General features: G+C 46.2%; 2 protein-coding genes across 2 annotated transcripts in view; both read right to left on the bottom strand.

Annotated features, from left to right (window-relative positions):
* The window catches only part of nme7 (NME/NM23 family member 7), a 1,076,771-nt gene that overhangs the window by 871,085 nt on the left and 186,829 nt on the right, over positions 1-18,857 (bottom strand). The window lies entirely within an intron of this gene.
* tmem131 (transmembrane protein 131) overlaps positions 1-18,857 on the bottom strand; it is a 120,073-nt gene that overhangs the window by 38,712 nt on the left and 62,504 nt on the right. The window contains exons 17-21 of the mRNA XM_039000456.1: positions 17,765-17,869; positions 15,045-15,131; positions 10,795-10,947; positions 8,522-8,597; positions 6,187-6,301 (exon numbers count right to left, since the gene is read on the bottom strand). Coding sequence (XP_038856384.1) covers positions 6,187-6,301; positions 8,522-8,597; positions 10,795-10,947; positions 15,045-15,131; positions 17,765-17,869 — 536 coding nt within the window. The remainder of the gene's footprint in view (positions 1-6,186; positions 6,302-8,521; positions 8,598-10,794; positions 10,948-15,044; positions 15,132-17,764; positions 17,870-18,857) is intronic.

Here is an 18,857-nt window from a genome sequence, read left to right as displayed (position 1 = left end):
CACCAACACAGTACTGTTACAAAGACAACATCAGGACTACTGTCTACTAGCTGCACCAACACAGTACTGTTACAAAGACAACATCAGGACTACTGTCTACTAGCTGCACCAACACAGTACTGTTACAAAGACAACATCAGGACTACTGTCTACTAGCTGCACCAACACAGTACTGTTACAAAGACAACATCAGGACTACTGTCTACTACCTGCACCAACACAGTACTGTTACAAAGACAACATCAGGACTACTGTCTACTAGCTGCACCAACACAGTACTGTTACAAAGACAACATCAGGACTACTGTCTACTGTCTGCACCAACACAGTACTGTTACAAAGACAACATCAGGACTACTGTCTACTAGCTGCACCAACACAGTACTGTTACAAAGACAACATCAGGACATCAGGACTACTGTCTGCTAGCTGCACCAACACAGTACTGTTACAAAGACAACATCAGGACTACTGTCTACTGTCTGCACCAACACAGTACTGTTACAAAGACAACATCAGGACATCAGGACTACTGTCTACTAGCTGCACCAACACAGTACTGTTACAAAGACAACATCAGGACTACTGTCTGCTAGCTGCACCAACACAGTACTGTTACATTTGATCAAGATAAGACAGAGTTATGTGCATCCTATAGACTGGAGAGTAGAGGTCGACCGATTTCAAGTTTTCATAACAATCGGAAATCTGTATTTTTGGGCGCCGATTTGCCGATTTAAAAAAATATAATAATTTACACCTTTATTTAATCTTTATTTAACTAGGCAAGTCAGTTAAGAACACATTCTTATTTTCAATGACGGCCTAGGAACGTTCTGCCTCGTTCAGGGGCAGAACAGATTTTTAACCTTGTCAGCCCAGGGGATCCAATCTTGCAACCTTACAGTTAACTAGTCCAATGCTCTAACACCTGATTACATTGCACTCCACGAGAAGCCTGCCTGTTAGCGAATGCAGTAAGCTAAGGTAAGTTGCTAGCTAGCATTAAACTTATCTTATAAAAAACAATCAATCAATGACTGTCATTGCTCCAATGTGTACTTAACCATAAACATCAATGCCTTTCTTAAAATCAATACACAAGTATATATTTTTAAACCTGCATATTTAGCTAAAAGAAATCCAGGTTAGCAGGCAATATTAACCAGGTGAAATTGTGTCATTTCTCTTGCGTTCATTGCACGCAGAGTCAGGGTATATGCAACAGTTTGGGCCGCCTGGCTCTTTGCGAACTAATTTGCCAGAATTTTACGTAATTATGACATAACATTGAAGGTTGTGCAATGTAACAGGAATATTTAGACTCATGGATGCCACCCGTTAGATAAAATACGGAACGGAATAAACGTTTTGTTTTCGAGGTGATAGTTTCCGGATTAGTCAAAGGTATATGGTTTAGAGAGAAATAGTCGACGCGTTATAATTCCTGTAATAACTTGCGGCTGAACTTGAAAGGGGTTCCGTTGTTATTTTACCGTTCATGTCTTCCGTAGAGAATGTCTTGATCTACTTCAAATAAGGTCTGTGTTTCGTGCAGGCTTAAACCGCCTCGACGTTTTGATACCCGTGTAAATCTCACTAGGATAAGGTAACGTTTGTCAACATATTTTCATAAATCCACTCTACAAAAAAAATGATCTTCGCTTATATTTAGCCAATGTTGATCAGTTACCTTGTCCTATGGATATCTACACAGTTATAAAATTGGCAAGGTGGTGTAAGCCTTGTGACGACCCTCCCACTCTGTCTGCCGTATTCTCTCTTTGTTCTTGTTTCCTTATTAGGATGCCGGTGGGCGGAGTTGGGAGGGTCGTCAGCTACATGGGAAACACCTGGGCCCGGTGTCTCCCAGGATAAAGACACCACTTCCCCATTCATGAGGAGACTCTCTCCAGGCAGACACCTTGATAGATTTGTTTGTGTTTTTTGGTGGTTTTTGGTTGTTTGTTTTAGCATCTTTCAACACCCTGCATTATCACATTCATGCATGCAAAACACTCACTTACACTACTGATTACTGATTACACACACCATTGTATATTATACTTAGTTACTTTAGTTAATAAATATATATTTTGTTACTCCTTTTCTCCACGTTGTCTCCCTTTTGTTACGGGCTTTGAGCCGGTTCGTGACAGCCTACACGAAACACAGACCTTATTTTAAGTGAAACTAAAAATATCCTATGGAATAAATGAAGGAACCGCTTTTCAGATTTTGCTAGAAGGTGTCATGGGAATTATGACTCGCACTTTGGTCGTCAATTCTTACCATGCCCATTATTAAAATAGGATTTCCTGCATATAGAAATTAAAGTTTTTGTTTTCAACATTCATCACAGGTAACTGAAACTATTTTTATTCAAACAGTTAAGAGTATTTGTCTCCTAAGCAGACTCTTCAGTATCATTGTCACTTCAGAGCTGTGTGTGTATTTATGTATTATATTAAGTTAAAATAAAAGTGTTCATTGTTCATTCAGTATTGTTGCAATTGTCATTATTACAAAAATGTGTGTGTATATGATATATATATAAAACATTTTTTTAAATTTATAAATCGGCCGATTAATCGGTACCGGCTTTTTTTGTCCTCCAATAATCAGTATCGGCGTTGAAAAATCATAAATCGGTCAACCTCTACTGGAGAGACCTATGGGCTCCCTGTTCCCTATAGACTAGAGACCTATGGGCACCCTGTTCCCTATAGACTGGAGAGACCTATGGGCTCCCTGTTCCCTATAGACTGGAGAGACCTATGGGCACCCTGTTCCCTATAGACTGGAGAGACCTATGGGCTCCCTGTTCCCTATAGACTGGAGAGACCTATGGGCTCCCTGTTCCCTATAGACTAGAGACCTATGGGCTCCCTGTTCCCTATAGACTAGAGACCTATGGGCTCCCTGTTCCCTATAGACTGGAGAGACCTATGGGCTCCCTGTTCCCTATAGACTGGAGAGACCTATGGGCTCCCTGTTCCCTATAGACTGGAGAGACCTATGCCTGGATCAGCCTGGATTTGAACCAGGGACTGTAGTGACGCCTCTTGCACTGAGATGCAGTGCCTTAGACCGCTGCGCCATTCGGGAGCACCTATAAGTTCCTATAAGGAAATCAGCCAATTGAAATAAATTAATTAGGCCCTAATCTATGGATTTCACATGACTGGGAATACAGATATGCATCTGTTGGTCACAGATACCTTTAAAAAACCTCTAATTCCTCCCAAACCCGGATCCGGGAGCACCCCCATCAGTAAAAAAGCTGACTAGCATAGCCTAGCATAGCGTCACAAGTAAATACTAGCATCTAAATATCATTAAATCACAAGTCCAAGACACCAGATGAAAGATACACATCTTGTGAATCCAGCCATCATTTCTGATTTTTAAAATGTTTTACAGGGAAGACACAATATGTAAATCTATTAGCTAACCACGTTAGCAAAAGACACCACTTTTTTTACTCCACCATTTTTTTACTCCATCAGTAGCTATCACAAATTCGACCAAATAAAGATATAAATAGCCACTAACCAAGAAACAACTTCATCAGATGACAGTCTGATAACATATTTATTGTATAGCATATGTTTTGTTAGAAAAATGTGCATATTTCAGGTATAAATCATAGTTTACCATTGCAGCCACCATCACAACTCTCACCAAAGCGACTAAAATAACAGAGAGCAACGTGAATTACCTAAATACTCATCATAAAACATTTCTGAAAAATACACAGCGTACAGCAAATGAAAGACACAGATCTTGTGAATCCAGCCAATATTTCAGATTTTTTAAGTGTTTTACAGCGAAAACACAATATAGCATTATATTAGCTTACCACAATAGCAAACCACACAACAGCATTGATTCAAGCCAAAAATAGCGATAACGTATAACCCAGCAAAAGATATTAATTTTTTCACTGACCTGCTCAGAATTCTTCAGATGACAGTCCTATAACATCATATTACACAATGCATATAGAGTTTGTTTCGAAAATGTGCATATTTAGCGGCACAAATCGTGGTTATACAATGAGAAAAGTAGCCAAGCTGCAAAGAAAATGTCAGGAGAAATCTTGGGAAAGGCACCTATTCTAATCGATAAGTAATCATAAACTTGACTAAAAAATACAGATTGGACAGCAAATGAAAGATAAATTAGTTCTTAATGCAATCGCTGTGTTAGATTTTTAAAATTAACGTTACTGCTACATACAGCGTGCGCTAAAGCGAGACCGCACCGAAATTCATGGCGGAATTATTGTTTAACATTTCTCAACATAAATACGAATTAACAGCATAAAGACTTCTTACTATTTGACGAGCTTCCATCAGAATCTTGGGCAAGGTGTCCTTTCTCCAGAACAATCGTCTTTTGGTTGAAAGATGTCCTCTTCTCCTGTAGAAATAGCAGCTAACGCTAGCTATGTGCAGGAGAGGTGTCCAACTGGTGATAGCGCGACACAAAGAAATTCCAGAAAATCGCAATAAACTGATATAAACTGCTATAAGTCGGTTTAAATTAACTACCTTATGAAGTTTTTAAGACAAAAATCAAATTAAATCAGAGCCGGAGATATAGAACTGCTAAAACGAAAGCTTTTCAGGACGCCATTGTGATGTACCTGCTGCGCCAGGCGCCCCGTTGAAAAGGTCGGACCTTCCGTTCCACGGGCTTATATAGGGCCCCAGATGGTGCAATCCACTCCATTCAAATTCTCACCGCTTACTGACATCTAGAGGAAGGCGTATGCAGTGCATGTAGCCCGATAGCTTACATGGGAATTTATAAACTGACCCCAGAACAGAGACCTCGATTTCAGAAATCTCACTCCTTGACAGGAAGTGTGCTGCAGAATGAGTTCTGTTTCACTCAGAGAAATAATTCAAACGGTTTTAGAAACTAGAGAGTGTTTTCTATCCAATAGTAATAATAACATGCATATTGTACGAGCAAGAATTGAGTACGAGGCAGTTTAATTTGGGAACGAATTTTTACAAAGTCGAAATGGCGCCCCCCTATTGCCAAGTGGTAAAAAAAAAAACGTTGGGGTGTGGATCAGAAAACCAGTCAGTATCTGGTGTGACCACCATGTCCCTCATGCAGCGTGACACATCTCCTTCACATAGAGTTGATCAGGATGTTGATTGTGGCCTGTGGAATGTTGTCAAACTCCTCTTCAATGGCTGTGTGAAGTTGCTGGATATTGGCTGGAACTGGAACGTGGTGTCGTACACGTCCAGAGCATCCCAAACATGCTCAATGGGTGACATGTCTGGTGAGTATGCAGGCCATGGAAGAACTGGGACATATTCAGCTTCCAGGAATTGTGTACAGATCCTTGTGACATTGGGGCCGTGTATTATCATGCTGAAACATGAGGTGATTGCAGAGGATGAATGTCACGACAATGGGCCTCAGGATCTTGTCACGGTATCTCTGCATTCAAATTACCATTGATAAAATGCAATTGTGTTCGTTGTGCAAAGCTTATGCCTGCCCATACCATAACCACCACCACGAGGAACTCTGTTCACAACGTTTACATCATGGGGTAAGTTTCTCAAAAACATGTACACATTTTTTTTTTAAAGGTGTCTGGACCCATCTATAACATGCCATTAATATCAAAAATAGAGATTTGGTTGTAAAAAAGGAAAACTTCTCCTTTAAGATGCTTTTGGGAAACCGGGCCCAGCGGAAAAGTACTGCACTATATAGGGCCCAGCAGAAATGTACTGCATTAAATAGGGCCCAGGTGAAAAGTACAACACTATATAGGGCCCAGGTATAAAGTACTGCACTATATAGGGCCCGGGTGTAAAGTACTGCACTATATTAGGGCCCAGGTGTAAAGTACTGCACTATATAGGGCCCAGGTATAAAGTACTGCACTATATAGGGCCCAGGTGTAAAGTACTGCACTATATAGGGCCCAGGTGTAAAGTACTGCACTATATAGGGCCCAGGTATAAAGTACTGCACTATATAGGGCCCAGGTGTAAAGTACTGCACTATATAGGGCCCAGGTGTAAAGTACTGCACTATATAGGGCCCAGGTGTAAAGCACTGCACTATATAGGGCCCAGGTGAAAAGTACTGCACTATATAGGGCCCAGGGTGCCATTCAGGCCTCAGCCAAAGAGATGTCAGACTCACTGATGTCCCGAGCGATCTTTCAGCTCTCTCCAGCGTCGGAGCAGTTTCTGGTGGAGGTCAACGTCAGCATCCCAGATGTCCTCCTGTAAGACCAGGCCGTGGGGACGAGCCTCAGCTTTAAACACAACACTATATTAACATACTGTATATCAGCTGATGGTCATTCACATTGTCATAGTTTACAGCTGAAGGTGAGACGGTCATTCACATTGTCATAGTTTACAGCTGAAGGTGAGACAGTCATTCACATTGTCATAGTTTACAGCTGAAGGTGAGACGGTCATTCACATTGTCATAGTTTACAGCTGAAGGTGAGACGGTCATTCACATTCTCATAGTTTACAGCTGAAGGTGAGACGGTCATTCACATTCTCATAGTTTACAGCTGAAGGTGAGACGGTCATTCACATTCTCATAGTTTACAGCTGAAGGTGAGACGGTCATTCACATTCTCATAGTTTACAGCTGAAGGTGAGACGGTCATTCACATTCTCATAGTTTACAGCTGAAGGTGAGACGGTCATTCACATTCTCACAGTTTACAGCTGAAGGTGAGACGGTCATTCACATTCTCACAGTTTACAGCTGAAGGTGAGACGGTCATTCACATTCTCATAGTTTACAGCTGAAGGTGAGACGGTCATTCACATTCTCACAGTTTACAGCTGAAGGTGAGACGGTCATTCACATTCTCACAGTTTACAGCTGAAGGTGAGACGGTCATTCACATTCTCATAGTTTACAGCTGAAGGTGAGACGGTCATTCACATTCTCATAGTTTACAGCTGAAGGTGAGACGGTCATTCACATTCTCATAGTTTACAGCTGAAGGTGAGACGGTCATTCACATTCTCATAGTTTACAGCTGAAGGTGAGATGGTCATTCACATTCTCACAGTTTACAGCTGAAGGTGAGACAGTCATTCACATTGTCATAGTTTACAGCTGAAGGTGAGACGGTCATTCACATTCTCACAGTTTACAGCTGAAGGTGAGAAGGTCATTCACATTCTCATAGTTTACAGCTGAAGGTGAGATGGTCATTCACATTCTCACAGTTTACAGCTGAAGGTGAGACGGTCATTCACATTCTCACAGTTTACAGCTGAAGGTGAGAAGGTCATTCACATTCTCATAGTTTACAGCTGAAGGTGAGACGGTCATTCACATTCTCATAGTTTACAGCTGAAGGTGAGACCGTCATTCACATTCTCACAGTTTACAGCTGAAGGTGAGACGGTCATTCACATTCTCATAGTTTACAGCTGAAGGTGAGACGGTCATTCACATTCTCATAGTTTACAGCTGAAGGTGAGACGGTCATTCACATTGTCATAGTTTACAGCTGAAGGTGAGACGGTCATTCACATTCTCATAGTTTACAGCTGAAGGTGAGACGGTCATTCACATTCTCATAGTTTACAGCTGAAGGTGAGACGGTCATTCACATTCTCATAGTTTACAGCTGAAGGTGAGACGGTCATTCACATTCTCATAGTTTACAGCTGAAGGTGAGACGGTCATTCACATTCTCACAGTTTACAGCTGAAGGTGAGACGGTCATTCACATTCTCACAGTTTACAGCTGAAGGTGAGACGGTCATTCACATTCTCACAGTTTACAGCTGAAGGTGAGACGGTCATTCACATTCTCACAGTTTACAGCTGAAGGTGAGACGGTCATTCACATTCTCACAGTTTACAGCTGAAGGTGAGACGGTCATTCACATTCTCATAGTTTACAGCTGAAGGTGAGACGGTCATTCACATTCTCATAGTTTACAGCTGAAGGTGAGACGGTCATTCACATTCTCACAGTTTACAGCTGAAGGTGAGACGGTCATTCACATTCTCATAGTTTACAGCTGAAGGTGAGACGGTCATTAACATTCTCATAGTTTACAGCTGAAGGTGAGACGGTCATTCACATTCTCATAGTTTACAGCTGAAGGTGAGAAGGTCATTCACATTCTCATAGTTTACAGCTGAAGGTGAGATGGTCATTCACATTCTCACAGTTTACAGCTGAAGGTGAGACGGTCATTCACATTCTCACAGTTTACAGCTGAAGGTGAGACGGTCATTCACATTCTCATAGTTTACAGCTGAAGGTGAGACGGTCATTCACATTCTCATAGTTTACAGCTGAAGGTGAGACGGTCATTCACATTCTCACAGTTTACAGCTGAAGGTGAGACGGTCATTCACATTCTCATAGTTTACAGCTGAAGGTGAGAGTTAAGGGTCGACGTTGGAGTAGCAGGTTGTGTGAGGATTTAACATTTTCTGTGAAAAAAACGAACAAATGATATCGTGGGACGTCCAGGTTACTCACATTTCAGAACAAATGGCAACCCCACGTAACAGCGGTCGCCACACTGCAAACCGGCATCAAAATAGATATGAGCAACCTGGAAGATAAAGGGAAATAAAGGGAAGCCATTAATCTCCGTGCTGCATAAATGTTGACGTTCAGAACGACGGTATTGAACTGAAGCCTCCAGCAGGGACCTGTGTGTCTACCTTGGACCTGCGTCTAGGTTCCTGTGTGTCTACCTTGGACCTGCGTCTAGGTTCCAGTGTGTCTACCTTGGACCTGCGTCTAGGTTCCAGTGTGTCTACCTTGGACCTGCGTCTAGGTTCCTGTGTGTCTACCTTGGACCTGCGTCTAGGTTCCTGTGTGTCTACCTTGGACCTGCGTCTAGGTTCCAGTGTGTCTACCTTGGACCTGCGTCTAGGTTCCAGTGTGTCTACCTTGGACCTGCGTCTAGGTTCCTGTGTGTCTACCTTGGACCTGCGTCTAGGTTCCAGTGTGTCTACCTTGGACCTGCGTCTAGGTTCCTGTGTGTCTACCTTGGACCTGCGTCTAGGTTCCTGTGTGTCTACCTTGGACCTGCGTCTAGGTTCCAGTGTGTCTACCTTGGACCTGCGTCTCGGTTCCAGTGTGTCTACCTTGGACCTGCGTCTAGGTTCCAGTGTGTCTACACCTTGGACCTGCGTCTAGGTTCCTGTGTGTCTACCTTGGACCTGCGTCTAGGTTCCAGTGTGTCTACACCTTGGACCTGCGTCTAGGTTCCAGTGTGTCTACACCTTGGACCTGCGTCTAGGTTCCTGTGTGTCTACCTTGGACCTGCGTCTAGGTTCCTGTGTGTCTACCTTGGACCTGCGTCTAGGTTCCTGTGTGTCTACCTTGGACCTGCGTCTAGGTTCCTGTGTGTCTACCTTGGACCTGCGTCTAGGTTCCTGTGTGTCTACCTTGGACCTGCGTCTAGGTTCCTGTGTGTCTACCTTGGACCTGCGTCTAGGTTCCTGTGTGTCTACCTTGGACCTGCGTCTAGGTTCCTGTGTGTCTACCTTGGACCTGCGTCTAGGTTCCAGTGTGTCTACCTTGGACCTGCGTCTAGGTTCCAGTGTGTCTACCTTGGACCTGCGTCTAGGTTCCTGTGTGTCTACCTTGGACCTGCGTCTAGGTTCCTGTGTGTCTACCTTGGACCTGCGTCTAGGTTCCTGTGTGTCTACCTTGGACCTGCGTCTAGGTTCCAGTGTGTCTACCTTGGACCTGCGTCTAGGTTCCTGTGTGTCTACCTTGGACCTGCGTCTAGGTTCCAGTGTGTCTACCTTGGACCTGCGTCTAGGTTCCTGTGTGTCTACCTTGGACCTGCGTCTAGGTTCCAGTGTGTCTACCTTGGACCTGCGTCTAGGTTCCAGTGTGTCTACCTTGGACCTGCGTCTAGGTTCCTGTGTTTCTACCTTGGACCTGCGTCTAGGTTCCTGTGTGTCTACCTTGGACCTGCGTCTAGGTTCCAGTGTGTCTACCTTGGACCTGCGTCTAGGTTCCAGTGTGTCTACCTTGGACCTGCGTCTAGGTTCCAGTGTGTCTACCTTGGACCTGCGTCTAGGTTCCTGTGTGTCTACCTTGGACCTGCGTCTAGGTTCCAGTGTGTCTACCTTGGACCTGCGTCTAGGTTCCAGTGTGTCTACCTTGGACCTGCGTCTAGGTTCCAGTGTGTCTACCTTGGACCTGCGTCTAGGTTCCAGTGTGTCTACCTTGGACCTGCGTCTAGGTTCCAGTGTGTCTACCTTGGACCTGCGTCTAGGTTCCAGTGTGTCTACCTTGGACCTGCGTCTAGGTTCCTGTGTGTCTACCTTGGACCTGCGTCTAGGTTCCAGTGTGTCTACCTTGGACCTGCGTCTAGGTTCCAGTGTGTCTACCTTGGACCTGCGTCTAGGTTCCTGTGTGTCTACCTTGGACCTGCGTCTAGGTTCCTGTGTGTCTACCTTGGACCTGCGTCTAGGTTCCTGTGTGTCTACCTTGGACCTGCGTCTAGGTTCCAGTGTGTCTACCTTGGACCTGCGTCTAGGTTCCAGTGTGTCTACCTTGGACCTGCGTCTAGGTTCCAGTGTGTCTACCTTGGACCTGCGTCTAGGTTCCAGTGTGTCTACCTTGGACCTGCGTCTAGGTTCCTGTGTGTCTACCTTGGACCTGCGTCTAGGTTCCTGTGTGTCTACCTTGGACCTGCGTCTAGGTTCCAGTGTGTCTACCTTGGACCTGCGTCTAGGTTCCTGTGTGTCTATCTTGGACCTGCGTCTAGGTTCCTGTGTGTCTACCTTGGACCTGCGTCTAGGTTCCAGTCCATCCTTGTTGTGACGTAGTCTTTTGTAATAGAACCGAACGTCTTCTGTCAGGGAACGGATGTGTTGGAGTCTCACTCTCCGGGCGAAGGAACTCTGGATGATCAAACTCTGGTGAACTATCTTACCCTGGGGGGGGGGGGGGGGGGGGGGGCAGGGAGGAGAGGACAAACATAGGCACCAACAGGCGGGGGGGGGGGCAGGGAGGAGAGGACAAACACAGGCACCAACAGGCGTTGGGGGGGGCAGGGAGGAGAGGACAAACACAGGCACCAACAGGCGGGGGGGGGGGGCAGGGAGGAGAGGACAAACACAGGCACCAACAGGCGGGGGGGGGGGGGGGGGGGGGGCAGGGAGGAGAGGACAAACACAGGCACCAACAGGCGGGGGGGGGGGGGGGGGGGGGGGGCAGGGCGACATGAGACAAGCTGTTTGCACACCTAACGTGTCATTTCAAGACAGTGAAGAGTTACATGGTAAGAATGTCGTGTTCCTCGTTGGAATGTCAGCAATCTGATCTTGTGCCCGTTGTTACTTAATAAGTCCCGAGGGGGTGTGGTATATGGCCAATATACCACGGCTAAGGGCCGTTCTTACGCACAAAGAAAAGCGGAGCGCCTTTGAAGTAGGATGCTGGTTTAACAGGGGGCTAGAGGTAGGATGCTGGTTTAACAGGGGGCTAGAGGTAGGATGCTGGTTTAACAGGGGGCTAGAGGTAGGATGCTGGTTTAACAGGGGGCTAGAGGTAGGATGCTGGTTTAACAGAGGGCTAGAGGTAGGATGCTGGTTTAACAGAGGGCTAGAGGTAGGATGCTGGTTTAACAGGGGGCTAGAGGTAGGATGCTGGTTTAACAGGGGGCTAGAGGTAGGATGCTGGTTTAACAGGGGGCTAGAGGTAGGATGCTGGTTTAACAGGGGGCTAGAGGTAGGATGCTGGTTTAACAGGGGGCTAGAGGTAGGATGCTGGTTTAACAGGGGGCTAGAGGTAGGATGCTGGTTTAACAGGGGGCTAGAGGTAGGATGCTGGTTTAACAGGGGGCTAGAGGTAGGATGCTGGTTTAACAGGGGGCTAGAGGTAGGATGCTGGTTTAACAGAGGGCTAGAGGTAGGATGCTGGTTTAACAGAGGGCTAGAGGTAGGATGCTGGTTTAACAGAGGGCTAGAGGTAGGATGCTGGTTTAACAGAGGGCTAGAGGTAGGATGCTGGTTTAACAGAGGGCTAGAGGTAGGATGCTGGTTTAACAGAGGGCTAGAGGTAGGATGCTGGTTTAACAGAGGGCTAGAGGTAGGATGCTGGTTTAACAGGGGGCTAGAGGTAGGATGCTGGTTTAACAGGGGGCTAGAGGTAGGATGCTGGTTTAACAGGGGGCTAGAGGTAGGATGCTGGTTTAACAGGGGGCTAGAGGTAGGATGCTGGTTTAACAGGGGGCTAGAGGTAGGATGCTGGTTTAACAGAGGGCTAGAGGTAGGATGCTGGTTTAACAGAGGGCTAGAGGTAGGATGCTGGTTTAACAGAGGGCTAGAGGTAGGATGCTGGTTTAACAGAGGGCTAGAGGTAGGATGCTGGTTTAACAGAGGGCTAGAGGTAGGATGCTGGTTTAACAGGGGGCTAGAGGTAGGATGCTGGTTTAACAGAGGGCTAGAGGTAGGATGCTGGTTTAACAGAGGGCTAGAGGTAGGATGCTGGTTTAACAGAGGGCTAGAGGTAGGATGCTGGTTTAACAGAGGGCTAGAGGTAGGATGCTGGTTTAACAGAGGGCTAGACGTAGGATGCTGGTTTAACAGAGGGCTAGACGTAGGATGCTGGTTTAACAGAGGGCTAGAGGTAGGATGCTGGTTTAACAGAGGGCTAGAGGTAGGATGCTGGTTTAACAGAGGGCTAGAGGTAGGATGCTGGTTTAACAGAGGGCCAGAGGTAGGATGCTGGTTTAACAGAGGGCCAGAGGTAGGATGCTGGTTTAACAGAGGGCCAGAGGTAGGATGCTGGTTTAACAGAGGGCCAGAGGTAGGATGCTGGTTTAACAGAGGGCTAGAGGTAGGATGCTGGTTTAACAGAGGGCTAGAGGTAGGATGCTGGTTTAACAGGGGGCTAGAGGTAGGATGCTGGTTTAACAGGGGGCTAGAGGTAGGATGCTGGTTTAACAGAGGGGTAGAGGTAGGATGCTGGTTTAACAGAGGGCTAGAGGTAGGATGTTGGTTTAACAGAGGGCTAGAGGTAGGATGCTGGTTTAACAGAGGGCCAGAGGTAGGATGCTGGTTTAACAGAGGGCCAGAGGTAGGATGCTGGTTTAACAGAGGGCCAGAGCTAGGATGCTGGTTTAACAGAGGGCCAGAGCTAGGATGCTGGTTTAACAGGGGGCTAGAGGTAGGATGCTGGTTTAACAGAGGGCTAGAGGTAGGATGCTGGTTTAACAGGGGGCTAGAGGTAGGATGCTGGTTTAACAGAGGGGTAGAGGTAGGATGCTGGTTTAACAGAGGGCTAGAGGTAGGATGCTGGTTTAACAGAGGGCTAGAGATAGGATGCTGGTTTAACAGAGGGCTAGAGGTAGGATGCTGGTTTAACAGAGGGCCAGAGGTAGGATGCTGGTTTAACAGAGGGCCAGAGGTAGGATGCTGGTTTAACAGAGGGCCAGAGCTAGGATGCTGGTTTAACAGAGGGCCAGAGGTAGGATGCTGGTTTAACAGAGGGCTAGAGGTAGGATGCTGGTTTAACAGGGGGCTAGAGGTAGGATGCTGGTTTAACAGAGGGCCAGAGGTAGGATGCTGGTTTAACAGAGGGCTAGAGGTAGGATGCTGGTTTAACAGAGGGCCAGAGGTAGGATGCTGGTTTAACAGAGGGCCAGAGGTAGGATGCTGGTTTAACAGAGGGCCAGAGGTAGGATGCTGGTTTAACAGAGGGCCAGAGGTAGGATGCTGGTTTAACAGAGGGCCAGAGGTAGGATGCTGGTTTAACAGAGGGCTAGAGGTAGGATGCTGGTTTAACAGAGGGCTAGAGGTAGGATGCTGGTTTAACAGAGGGCTAGAGGTAGGATGCTGGTTTAACAGGGGGCTAGAGGTAGGATGCTGGTTTAACAGGGGGCTAGAGGTAGGATGCTGGTTTAACAGGGGGCTAGAGGTAGGATGCTGGTTTAACAGAGGGCTAGAGGTAGGATGCTGGTTTAACAGAGGGCTAGAGGTAGGATGCTGGTTTAACAGAGGGCTAGAGGTAGGATGCTGGTTTAACAGAGGGCTAGAGGTAGGATGCTGGTTTAACAGGGGGCTAGAGGTAGGATGCTGGTTTAACAGGGGGCTAGAGGTAGGATGCTGGTTTAACAGGGGGCTAGAGGTAGGATGCTGGTTTAACAGAGGGGTAGAGGTAGGATGCTGGTTTAACAGAGGGCTAGAGGTAGGATGCTGGTTTAACAGAGGGCTAGAGATAGGATGCTGGTTTAACAGAGGGCTAGAGGTAGGATGCTGGTTTAACAGAGGGCCAGAGGTAGGATGCTGGTTTAACAGAGGGCCAGAGGTAGGATGCTGGTTTAACAGAGGGCCAGAGCTAGGATGCTGGTTTAACAGAGGGCCAGAGGTAGGATGCTGGTTTAACAGAGGGCTAGAGGTAGGATGCTGGTTTAACAGGGGGCTAGAGGTAGGATGCTGGTTTAACAGAGGGCCAGAGGTAGGATGCTGGTTTAACAGAGGGCTAGAGGTAGGATGCTGGTTTAACAGAGGGCCAGAGGTAGGATGCTGGTTTAACAGAGGGCCAGAGGTAGGATGCTGGTTTAACAGAGGGCCAGAGGTAGGATGCTGGTTTAACAGAGGGCCAGAGGTAGGATGCTGGTTTAACAGAGGGCCAGAGGTAGGATGCTGGTTTAACAGAGGGCTAGAGGTAGGATGCTGGTTTAACAGAGGGCTAGAGGTAGGATGCTGGTTTAACAGAGGGCTAGAGGTAGGATGCTGGTTTAACAGGGGGCTAGAGGTAGGATGCTGGTTTAACAGGGGGCTAGAGGTAGGATGCTGGTTTAACAGGGGGCTAGAGGTAGGATGCTGGTTTAACAGAGGGCTAGAGGTAGGATGCTGGTTTAACAGAGGGCTAGAGGTAGGATGCTGGTTTAACAGAGGGCTAGAGGTAGGATGCTGGTTTAACAGAGGGCTAGAGGTAGGATGCTGGTTTAACAGGGGGCTAGAGGTAGGATGCTGGTTTAACAGGGGGCTAGAGGTAGGATGATGATTTAACAGAAGTTACTCACAGGAAAGGATGGAGGTAGGGTGATGTGTTCAGGATAGCTGTTTAGCTCCCCCACTACTATGACAGCCTTCACTGGGATTGTTAATATCTGAAAAACACAGAAGAAAAACTCTCAAGACTGGTCCTAGATCTGTTTGTGCTGTAGCCAATTTCTCTGGTCATGTGGCATAACAAATCACCACAGGAATGTCAAGCGGGCACAAACAGATCTCAGATCAGGCAACAAAAAGTCACTCATCATGATGGCACATAGTAACAGTACATGCTGTTTTAACATACCTGGTAGTCAGTGGTGATATGTACCCTAGTAACATACCTGGTAGTCAGTGGTGATATGTACCCTAGTAACATACCTGGTAGTCAGTGGTGATACGTACCCTAGTAACATACCTGGTAGTCAGTGGTGATACGTACCCTAGTAACATACCTGGTAGTCAGTGGTGATACGTACCCTAGTAACATACCTGGTAGTCAGTGGTGATACGTACCCTAGTAACATACCTGGTAGTCAGTGGTGATACGTACCCTAGTAACATACCTGGTAGTCAGTGGTGATACGTACCCTAGTAACATACCTGGTAGTCAGTGGTGATATGTACCCTAGTAACATACCTGGTAGTCAGTGGTGATATGTACCCTAGTAACATACCTGGTAGTCAGTGGTGATATGTACCCTAGTAACATACCTGGTAGTCAGTGGTGATATGTACCCTAGTAACATACCTGGTAGTCAGTGGTGATATGTACCCTAGTAACATACCTGGTAGTCAGTGGTGATACGTACCCTAGTAACATACCTGGTAGTCAGTGGTGATACGTACCCTAGTAACATACCTGGTAGTCAGTGGTGATATGTACCCTAGTAACATACCTGGTAGTCAGTGGTGATATGTACCCTAGTAACATACCTGGTAGTCAGTGGTGATATGTACCCTAGTAACATACCTGGTAGTCAGTGGTGATATGTACCCTAGTAACATACCTGGTAGTCAGTGGTGACACGTACCCTAGTAACATACCTGGTAGTCAGTGGTGACATGTACCCTAGTAACATACCTGGTAGTCAGTGGTGATACGTACCCTAGTAACATACCTGGTAGTCAGTGGTGATACGTACCCTAGTAACATACCTGGTAGTCAGTGGTGATACGTACCCTAGTAACATACCTGGTAGTCAGTGGTGATACGTACCCTAGTAACATACCTGGTAGTCAGTGGTGATACGTACCCTAGTAACATACCTGGTAGTCAGTGGTGATACGTACCCTAGTAACATACCTGGTAGTCAGTGGTGATACGTACCCTAGTAACATACCTGGTAGTCAGTGGTGATACGTACCCTAGTAACATACCTGGTAGTCAGTGGTGATACGTACCCTAGTAACATACCTGGTAGTCAGTGGTGATACGTACCCTAGTAACATACCTGGTAGTCAGTGGTGATACGTACCCTAGTAACATACCTGGTAGTCAGTGGTGATACGTACCCTAGTAACATACCTGGTAGTCAGTGGTGATACGTACCCTAGTAACATACCTGGTAGTCAGTGGTGATACGTACCCTAGTAACATACCTGGTAGTCAGTGGTGATACGTACCCTAGTAACATACCTGGTAGTCAGTGGTGATACGTACCCTAGTAACATACCTGGTAGTCAGTGGTGATACGTACCCTAGTAACATACCTGGTAGTCAGTGGTGATACGTACCCTAGTAACATACCTGGTAGTCAGTGGTGATACGTACCCTAGTAACATACCTGGTAGTCAGTGGTGATACGTACCCTAGTAACATACCTGGTAGTCAGTGGTGATACGTACCCTAGTAACATACCTGGTAGTCAGTGGTGATACGTACCCTAGTAACATACCTGGTAGTCAGTGGTGATATGTACCCTAGTAACATACCTGGTAGTCAGTGGTGATATGTACCCTAGTAACATACCTGGTAGTCAGTGGTGATATGTACCCTAGTAACATACCTGGTAGTCAGTGGTGATATGTACCCTAGTAACATACCTGGTAGTCAGTGGTGATATGTACCCTAGTAACATACCTGGTAGTCAGTGGTGATATGTACCCTAGTAACATACCTGGTAGTCAGTGGTGATATGTACCCTAGTAACATACCTGGTAGTCAGTGGTGACATGTACCCTAGTAACATACCTGGTAGTCAGTGGTGATACGTACCCTAGTAACATACCTGGTAGTCAGTGGTGATACGTACCCTAGTAACATACCTGGTAGTCAGTGGTGATATGTACCCTAGTAACATACCTGGTAGTCAGTGGTGATACGTACCCTAGTAACATACCTGGTAGTCAGTGGTGATACGTACCCTAGTAACATACCTGGTAGTCAGTGGTGACACGTACCCTAGTAACATACCTGGTAGTCAGTGGTGATATGTACCCTAGTAACATACCTGGTAGTCAGTGGTGATATGTACCCTAGTAACATACCTGGTAGTCAGTGGTGATATGTACCCTAGTAACATACCTGGTAGTCAGTGGTGATATGTACCCTAGTAACATACCTGGTAGTCAGTGGTGATATGTACCCTAGTAACATACCTGGTAGTCAGTGGTGATATGTACCCTAGTAACATACCTGGTAGTCAGTGGTGATATGTACCCTAGTAACATACCTGGTAGTCAGTGGTGATATGTACCCTAGTAACATACCTGGTAGTCAGTGGTGATATGTACCCTAGTAACATACCTGGTAGTCAGTGGTGATATGTACCGCCGCGTCATACAGGCCCTCCAGAGCATGAGCTTCCAGGGTGACTCTGAATGCTGCATAGTACCCTGATGATAATATCACCTAGGAGACAGAGGTACACACACATCACCCTGATGATAATATCACCTAGGAGACAGAGGTACACACACATCACCCTGATGATAATATCACCTAGGAGACAGAGGTACACACACATCACCCTGATGATAATATCACCTAGGAGACAGAGGTACACACACATCACCCTGATGATAATATCACCTAGGAGACAGAGGTACACACACATCACCCTGATGATAATATCACCTAGGAGACAGAGGTACACACACATCACCCTGATGATAATATCACCTAGGAGACAGAGGTACACACACATCACCCTGATGATAATATCACCTAGGAGACAGAGGTACACACACATCACCCTGATGATAATATCACCTAGGAGACAGAGGTACACACACATCACCCTGATGATAATATCACCTAGGAGACAGAGGTACACACACATCACCCTGATGATAATATCACCTAGGAGACAGAGGTACACACACATCACCCTGATGATAATATCACCTAGGAGACAGAGGTACACACACATCACCCTGATGATAATATCACCTAGGAGACAGAGGTACACACACATCACCCTGATGATAATATCACCTAGGAGACAGAGGTACACACACATCACCCTGATGATAATATCACCTAGGAGACAGAGGTACACACACATCACCCTGATGATAATATCACCTAGGAGACAGAGGTACACACACATCACCCTGATGATAATATCACCTAGGAGACAGAGGTACACACACATCACCCTGATGATAATATCACCTAGGAGACAGAGGTACACACACATCACCCTGATGATAATATCACCTAGGAGACAGAGGTACACACACATCACCCTGATGATAATATCACCTAGGACACAGAGGTACACACACATCACCCTGATGATAATATCACCTAGGAGACAGAGGTACACACACATCACCCTGATGATAATATCACCTAGGAGACAGAGGTACACACACATCACCCTGATGATAATATC

This window comes from Salvelinus namaycush, chromosome 9 (assembly GCF_016432855.1).
Source record: "Salvelinus namaycush isolate Seneca chromosome 9, SaNama_1.0, whole genome shotgun sequence".
Lineage (NCBI taxonomy): Eukaryota > Metazoa > Chordata > Actinopteri > Salmoniformes > Salmonidae > Salvelinus > Salvelinus namaycush.
The sequence above is the reverse complement of the archived record's forward strand: the minus strand, read 5'-3'. Positions and strand labels throughout refer to the sequence as shown.